An 8,895-nucleotide genomic window follows, 5' to 3' on the forward strand; every position below is an offset into this window, starting at 1 on the left:
AAAAGCCTTTTCAGAGCCAGTCGTTTTTTGGGGTTGGCTAGTCCCCTGCAATTGTAGGAGAGCCAGATCATGGGGAACCGCAGGTCAGGGGCTCAATAGCTCTAAGTGCCCGTTCAATGGTATACTGTCGCCCCTTGGCGACGTCCGCAACAGCATTTTGCTTTGCTGAGTTGATTTTAGATGGTCTGCCTCGCTTTGGCTTGCGGAGGCGTCCAGGGGATGACCCCAGTCCCAGTATTCTAGATCGTGCCCGGGGTCTAAGGTGATAGGGATGTGATCCGGATCCGACCGGAGAGGAGGAGGATTCAGGGAGACCCAGTTCCAAATGGTGAGAGGGAGGTGTGGTAGAGAAGGTGGGGGGAGGGGGAGCAATGGTACAAAGGATGGAGGGGAGGGGGGCTTGTTCTGTGTGGGAGGTTCGCAAAGAAGAGTAAACAACGGATTGCATAGCATCAGAAAAATTGTGAGAACCATTGGGAATGAAAGCATTACCCGGATGAGTAGGTGCAGCCTCCGCAGTCTTGGAACGAGTACGTGGCGGCCCTGGTGTAGATGAAGCCTTCCTTCTAGTGTGCTTTTTGCCGCTATCACCCGTCTTCTTGGATGGAGTCTCCTGTTGAGTCTGCTCCCCTTCCGTAGGATTATTCGCTCCAGTATTTTGATCCACTGTAGTCTGCTATCGAGGGCCTTTAGTATCCTCAGAGGTCACCCCCGAATTCAGTGGACAATCCTTATAGAGGTGACCAATTTTATGGCATCTTCGACATCGGAATGGTACACCTTCGTAGTCCAGCAGTTGTTTGCGCGAGGCATGGCTATGGTGCAAAGTGATTTTCTCCTCTAATCCCGACCTGGTGTCCAAATGAACAAGTATACGATCCATAGTCCTGATTCCCGTTTTCTCATAGGATCTGTCGTGCTCCAGGTAGGTACCTAGAGTGTCCCCAATTCGCTTAAAAACATATGGGGTCCAAAATTGCCAGGGCAGACTAGGCAGGCGAACCCAGATGGGTCCAGCCCCCAGTTGTTCACGTTCCGGGTCGAAGAGAGGATCCCAATGCTTGAGCATGACTGGTGCAAGCTCGATATGCCAATATTGGGAGAGGATCCATTGGGTGTATTCGGGCCTATGGAAATGTAATGCAAACCAGCCCCTCGTGAGAACCATGATATCTGGAAGTTCTTTGAGTAGAGTGCCCCAAATCTCCTCCACCCAGAGCTTGAGTCGTTCCACAGAGTAGGTGCGGCCCCTAACCCTACCGACCAGGACTTTGCGAGCGGTTTCCATCACATCCGGTAGCGGTGCTTCAGCCCCAAAGGTGATGTTGAAGTCTGAGTCTATAGCTCGAAGGCACCTGCCTTTTTGCAATTTCTATGTGCGCTTTCCAAATGGGTGCTCCTTAAGAAGTTTACGGCACGGATCTGATGAGTTGTGCTGAGCGGATCCAACAGAGCGAACCAGAAGCGGTGGGGTAGTAAAATAACCCGAGCGTATCGGAGAGCGAGGTACAAAACTGCTAGTGCCAGGAAGAAGGGATTGGGAGGAGCGGGGAGGGAGCTGTTGGTTCTGTGGCATAAATGAAACGGACGGTGATTGTGAGTTTGATGGGGGCGGAGGCGATGGGGGCTGTTGTAAGGCAGGGCGGTTGGGAATCAGAAGCGGAGTATCGAAAGAAGGCGAGTTTTGTAAGAAAGTGCCCAACAAATGTAACGTCGCAGGGGATAGGGGCGGGCATTCAAGGGCCGGAGAGCCGACCAAGTTGTAGTCTGATATTTTCTTCTTCCCTATGAGCGGCAGATGTGGCTGTTGTGACGAGGCACCTGTCTCATAGCCCAGTTCAACACTCTGAGGCTTCATAAGAGGCCTCTTCGTATGTGCCCAGATGTCTTGGTGAGGCGTGGGGTCCGCCTCATAGTCAACGAGATCTCCGTCTCCCATGCTGTCTGTCGGTGCAGAGTATTCCAGCGAGAATCGGCCAGGGAACCGTCCAGTAGAAAGGTAGGGGGGCCAGTGCACCAGTGTGTCCCGGGGGGGACCGCAGAGTATAATAATGCGCCGAGAAACCCGTGTCTAGTGTAGATGTTGATTCCTCATCCTATTTGATTTCTTGCATTCGATGCATTGGTTTCAGTGAAGATGTTGATTTCTGATTTGATGTAACTAGATCTATGATGTACATTAATTTCAAAGTAATTAGTTTAACATTTTGCAATGATTTTAGTGTAAGCATAAAAAAATTATTGACGATGTGCATTATGACTAATATTTTATAGATAACCTCAAAAAAAAAATCGAATAAAACTTGTATTTGTAACTTTTAAATCTCCAATTGGCTTATATCATGTTGTGACTAAACTCTTGTAGATAATATCAAGAGAAATAATGATTAATAAAACATGTCTGTTGTTTATATGACATCTTTTAAAATTGAATAAAACTTATTTCAATCCTATTTGTGTTTTTTAATTGAACTTTGAGATAAGAAATTGATTGAAATACTCAAAAACGTTGTCCATGCAATGGTATATGGGAGGGTCACAAAAGTTTTCATATACATAGTTTTTATTATAATATGGATGACTTTATAATTAAAATAATTTATTTTTAAAATTGAATTTTAATAACATACATGTTGATCAAGCACTAAAAGATACTTTCTAAGTATGGGGGATTTACGCAGTGCATTATATTAGATATCATTTTTGGGATTCAACTGCGTTAAGTAAGTCATTCAAACGTATGACCATTTCCATGAGAGGTAGTCATAACTGACTAATTTCTCATGATTTTTGAATAGTTCACTTAGCACTCATTGCATCGGGTGATGCTCACAGGGGTGAAGAAGTGGGATTGAAACTAGTGAAATGTGGAGAACGAATCACATAGCATCAATCATCACTTCCGGGGCTTGCACCCGGTAACCAGGACTTCCCAGGAGGTCACCCATCCCAGAACTCCTCTGGCTCAAGCGCGCTTAACTGTGGAGTTTTCCCCACAATCAAGCCCACTTAGCTTGCTACCCCATTTGCAAAACCTTAGCAAGTATTGTGCCTCATGAACCATTCAAGTAGAGATCCCTTGACTCTTTTTGAATTTAAGTATGGGGGATTTACGCAGTGCATTATATTAGATATCATTTTTGGGATTCAACTGCGTTAAGTAAGTCATTCAAACGTATGACCATTTCCATGAGAGGTAGTCGTAACTGACTAATTTCTCATGATTTTTGAATAGTGAACTATTCAAAAATCATGAGAAATTAGTCAGTTACGACTACCTCTCATGGAAATGGTCATACGTTTGAATGACTTACTTAACGCAGTTGAATCCCAAAAATGATATCTAATATAATGCACTGCGTAAATCCCCCATACTTAAATTCAAAAAGAGTCAAGGGATCTCTACTTGAATGGTTCATGAGGCACAATACTTGCTAAGGTTTTGCAAATGGGGTAGCAAGCTAAGTGGGCTTGATTGTGGGGAAAACTCCACAGTTAAGCGCGCTTGAGCCAGAGGAGTTCTGGGATGGGTGACCTCCTGGGAAGTCCTGGTTACCGGGTGCAAGCCCCGGAAGTGATGATTGATGCTATGTGATTCGTTCTCCACATTTCACTAGTTTCAATCCCACTTCTTCACCCCTGTGAGCATCACCCGATGCAATGAGTGCTAAGTGAACTATTCAAAAATCATGAGAAATTAGTCAGTTACGACTACCTCTCATGGAAATGGTCATACGTTTGAATGACTTACTTAACGCAGTTGAATCCCAAAAATGATATCTAATATAATGCACTGCGTAAATCCCCCATACTTAAATTCAAAAAGAGTCAAGGGATCTCTACTTGAATGGTTCATGAGGCACAATACTTGCTAAGGTTTTGCAAATGGGGTAGCAAGCTAAGTGGGCTTGATTGTGGGGGAAACTCCACAGTTAAGCGCGCTTGAGCCAGAGGAGTTCTGGGATGGGTGACCTCCTGGGAAGTCCTGGTTACCGGGTGCAAGCCCCGGAAATGATGATTGATGCTATGTGATTCGTTCTCCACATTTCACTAGTTTCAATCCCACTTCTTCACCCCTGTGAGCATCACCCGATGCAATGAGTGCTAAGTGAACTATTCAAAAATCATGAGAAATTAGTCAGTTACGACTACCTCTCATGGAAATGGTCATACGTTTGAATGACTTACTTAACGCAGTTGAATCCCAAAAATGATATCTAATATAATGCACTGCGTAAATCCCCCATACTTAAATTCAAAAAGAGTCAAGGGATCTCTACTTGAATGGTTCATGAGGCACAATACTTGCTAAGGTTTTGCAAATGGGGTAGCAAGCTAAGTGGGCTTGATTGTGGGGAAAACTCCACAGTTAAGCGCGCTTGAGCCAAAGGAGTTCTGGGATGGGTGACCTCCTGGAAAGTCCTGGTTACCGGGTGCAAGCCCCGAAAGTGATGATTGATGCTATGTGATTCGTTCTCCACATTTCACTAGTTTCAATCCCACTTCTTCACCCCTGTGAGCATCACCCGATGCAATGAGTGCTAAGTGAACTATTCAAAAATCATGAGAAATTAGTCAGTTACGACTACCTCTCATGGAAATGGTCATACGTTTGAATGACTTACTTAACGCAGTTGAATCCCAAAAATGATATCTAAGATACTTTCTACAAGACAATATGAAGCATGATTGTAATTCTTTCCATGTTCAATATTAAATTGATACATGATATATTTTAGTTCATTTTAAGTATCAAAGTGACTTGCATCATAACTTAAGATTGTACTTATTTTCTTAGTCTATGAAATTGAAAATCAAAATTGTTATATTTTACTAATAAAAGTTATAGTATATAGAAAAAATTTAAATTAGAAAAATAATTTTAACATATCCATAAACTTAAAAAATTAATGAGCATCCATAAACAAGATTAATACAAATCCATAAACTGAAATAGTGAATACATGTATCAATAAACTATCCATATGAAAATATATAGAAATTACAAATATCACATGAACATCTTTAAATTGAAATAATAAGCATCCATAAGCTAAAATAATGTTCATGTACATCGATAAAATGTCCATGTATGAAAATATACAATGTTTGTATAACCTGTGAATGTGCCCTATGAAATGAGACTGAAAATATATAAATATCCACTTTAAGTTGGTGCTATAATATAACACATTCAAATTTAAACTAATTAGACCATAATCTGTACAAAATTAAAAAATATATGTAAATAAATGATTTTGAACCACATTTTTAGTTACATATACATGAATCTACTAACCTCATTCGATTCTAAATGAAAGTCATATAGGATGGGGTTCTGATGAATTTAGGTTTGGTGCTCCCCTTCCTTGGCTCACTGATTGGGGCATACATCGATGGACTCAAATCATCAATGCCTCTAAACCAAACATCCCACTCATGTGTTGACATAACAATGGCATCAATGACACTCTGCATATGGTCCTATTTACACAATGGCAAGGAAAAATTATAATTAGTCTACAAATTAATTGGCATATATGTGTAACTTAAAAAGAAAATTGTTGAAATCTTAGGTATAAAAAACTTTACCTCAATTGTTGGTCCATGTGGTTGTACATAGTGGCTCTCCTCCATATTAGTGTTATGAGGTGGTGGTGGAGGTGGAGGTGGAGGAGAATCCATGGAAACATGCTCTAGTCAAGGATGACTTAGTTGATCAAGTGCCCCCTTGGATGACCTCATAAGCTCATCCATGTAGTTGGGATGTGTCTACATGTTATCATGAACTTATTAATATAAATAAAATCTAATAAAAACTAGAAATTAATATAAATAATTATGCATAATTTTATAATAAGATTCAAAAGTTTCATATATGTATGTACCTAGTTTGTGTCACGTGGTTCATGCACCCTCCAAGTCTCACGAACGACATCACAATACATACATGCATATGTCAAAAGTTGGTCAACAGGTAAACTCATGAGAAATGCATCATCATATAAGGGCATTGGTTGGTCATGAGGCAAAGGTGGTGGTATCCTAATCTCTCCATCCAATGCAACATGTGTACTAGCCAATGACGTTCGCATGTTGTCTACAATAGTCACCCTGGACTTACCACCAAGCTACAACAACTCCTCTAGCTCTGTCGGTAATACCAAGCTCTGAAATAGTAGTGTAAAGAATATCAGAGGTGTTGGTACATGCCCAAGGTCCCTACAAGCCCCCTCGCACTACTAATTATTGTTTGGAACCCCTTTCCTTGCTATTATTCCGCCTCCAATGTGCAAAGAACTGTAAATGTTTTTATGTATTTTTGAGTCATTTTCAGTTCTCCTTTACAAAGAAGTAGCGTAATTGTACTGTCGTTTCTTGATTTGAAAGTGTCGCAAGTGTCGTTTTCAGTCATAGAAGAGAATCTGATTGTTCTTGATAGTCGATTACACTGCTACTCTTGTATTTGATCTGAATTAGTAGTTTTTTCCAGTGTTGAAAGCAATTTTTCAATTCCAAATCGCAAAGTGTTGTCATTGTCCTCATTTTGTTTTGAAAAGAAACTTGTTAGTAATTGTCGCTTTGGAAAATAATTCAGATTTGCGCTTAGCTTTCTTTTTATCATTCACACATTAAGAAGGCTAAAAACAAATACATGCATGTGCATTTGCATTTAGACTGTTTGTTGGTTTGATTTAGGATAGTGCACATAGTGTGTGCTCTATGCTCTTTGTTGAAAGAACGCCATCTCTCTTTCCTTAGTAGCTAGGATTTTCATTGCAAAAAGAAGATTAAATGACTGTTTATCATCTTAGATTACATTTTAGGAATTGTACATCTACATCACGCGGTGAACCTGAAAGGCAAATTTCTTAAGCAAGATCAACTATAAAATAAATTTAATGAATCTAAAAATGCTTTGGAACCTAACGCACAACATCTAGAAGTCTAGGCTAGAGATGTATTCTGGCGTCGTAAAGCCTGGTAACTGTTGCTTTCACTGTTGGTTGGGTGATTACCCCACTTTGAGACGATAAGTGCCAATACGGACTTGTGTTCCCACGTACCGTCGAGTATATTTTGGGAGACCACAATAGGCTTTATCCTTTATCCATAGGAAGCTGTGTCTGCCGCCCTATCGATCGCAATGCATTGAAGTCAGAATTCGGGAAGATTGACTGCTATACCGTAAAAAGTATTCTGCAGTTTTGCGATTGGTTTGGTAATCCCTCTGTCTAGATTTCCAGAGCAGTCCCTTTCGTTCCTTTTCAGACTCCTTAACGGAAAAGGTCCATCTGAGCACTTGTCACTTCAGGCTCTTTAAAAATCGAAGGCGACTAGAGTCATCTTTGTTTTTTCTCGACTCTTAAAAATTGAAAAAACAAGTTGTGTCAAAGTATCTAAAATTTATTTTAAACAAAATAATCATCACCTTTCCTACATTGATCTTAAGTTGAGAAAAATGGAGTCCACCAACCAAGGAGTTCCCCTTGGAGGAAATCCTAGTCCCTTCTCCTCTTGGGGAGATGTTGGCGCAACCCATATGGCCACATTGTCTCTTCCAGGATTGACAATCGGCTTGCCCGTATGGCTCTTCTTGACTTCTGTCGTTCAGAACATCGTAATTCCTGAACAATCAAGTCAGCAACTAAACGATATTACAGTTACCCCCCAACCCTCTACTTCGTCCAATTCTTCCACTCCTCCTTCCTCTTCGCTTGATGAAGCTGGTAAAGCCCAAAATCAAGTAATTGAGAAGAAGAAGGAGAAGAAGAAGAAAGAGAAGAAGAAGAAGGAGCCAAAGGCGAAAAGGGGCAACCAAGCATCGTCTAGCGAAAATCCACACATTGCACCGACCAGGCCTAAATCGCCATGTGTCATTTGCGAAGGAGACCACTACCATCAAGATTGTTCTTGCATCCCTTGGATCTTAAGGGACTGGTCTCCTCATTTGCACAATCCGGTGTCATCAACCTCTGACGATCATGTTGAGCATACACCGTCAGCTAGTGAAAGTGAAGCCCCTGGACAAAAAGGAAAGTATAAATTTCCTTGGAAATTGTGTGAAGGCGATCACGCCATCCACCGTTGTCCCTTCTTAGACGAAGCTAAAAGAGTCTTGGACGACCGTCCGGTTTCACCATTACGGCTTCCTCCTGGATACAAGAAAATCTTGCCGAGTCCGTCACTAGTTGAAAATCCGGCTGACACGCCCTTGTGGTCAGCCGAAGCGCCTATCATTGAAGATAAACCATCTGAATCCATACCAGATGAAATTCAAAAGGTCGAGGTAGCAGTTGACCCAGTCGTGCCTTCAGAGGATCAATCTTCAGATGATATAGTCATCGAAGAGAACAAGAATGACACCGTTCAAATTCTCTTCGTAAACACAGACTCTGATGAACATGGGGGCAGTCTACCCATTCCTTTACCACAGGAAGGAAGTTCGTCAGAGTCATACCCGGTCGTCTATTCGGTCCCACCTCCAAGGAACCTGGTTGTTTCCTTTGACTGGAATCTACTAGGCAGACCCGGTTTAATGGCTAGTGTACCATTCTGAATCATCGCTCAAGTATATAGAATGGTTATGGTCGGTACCATCATAGATTAGGGGGCTTTTGTGAGTATCATTTCCTCAACTGCTTGGAAAGCGCTTGGTTCGCCATCGCTTTTGCCTGAGATGAGAAATCTAACAGGCTTTGACAAAGGAACCAGTCGACCGTTAGGGATCCTTCCCGATGTGCCAATAACATTGAGAAGGAAAACTGCTCACATGAACGTAATGGTAGTCCAAGGACCCCTGGATTATAATCTACTCCTTGGACGAGACTATATTTAGTGCATGGGAGCCATTGTATCCTCACTCTTTAGAGTAATGTTTTTTCCGCACAAAGG

The 8,895-nt window shown here is 41.6% G+C and overlaps 1 protein-coding gene across 1 annotated transcript; it reads right to left on the bottom strand.

Moving 5' to 3' along the window:
- Positions 1-676: 676 nt before the first annotated feature.
- On the bottom strand, positions 677-1,288 carry LOC149243355 (uncharacterized). Its single transcript, XM_089371195.1, has one exon. It carries the CDS (start codon positions 1,286-1,288, stop codon positions 677-679), a length of 612 nt encoding a protein of 203 aa, XP_089227321.1.
- Between the last annotated feature and the right edge of the window lie 7,607 nt (positions 1,289-8,895).

Source organism: Pinus tabuliformis, chromosome 8 (genome assembly GCF_031772625.1).
Source record: "Pinus tabuliformis cultivar Carrire ecotype Pingquan chromosome 8, CPIR1, whole genome shotgun sequence".
Classification (NCBI taxonomy): domain Eukaryota; kingdom Viridiplantae; phylum Streptophyta; class Pinopsida; order Pinales; family Pinaceae; genus Pinus; species Pinus tabuliformis.

Bases quoted from the DNA above. Each gene is read 5' to 3' on its own strand.
- LOC149243355 (XM_089371195.1), bottom strand. From the start codon at position 1,288: ATGGAAACCGCTCGCAAAGTCCTGGTCGGTAGGGTTAGGGGCCGCACC.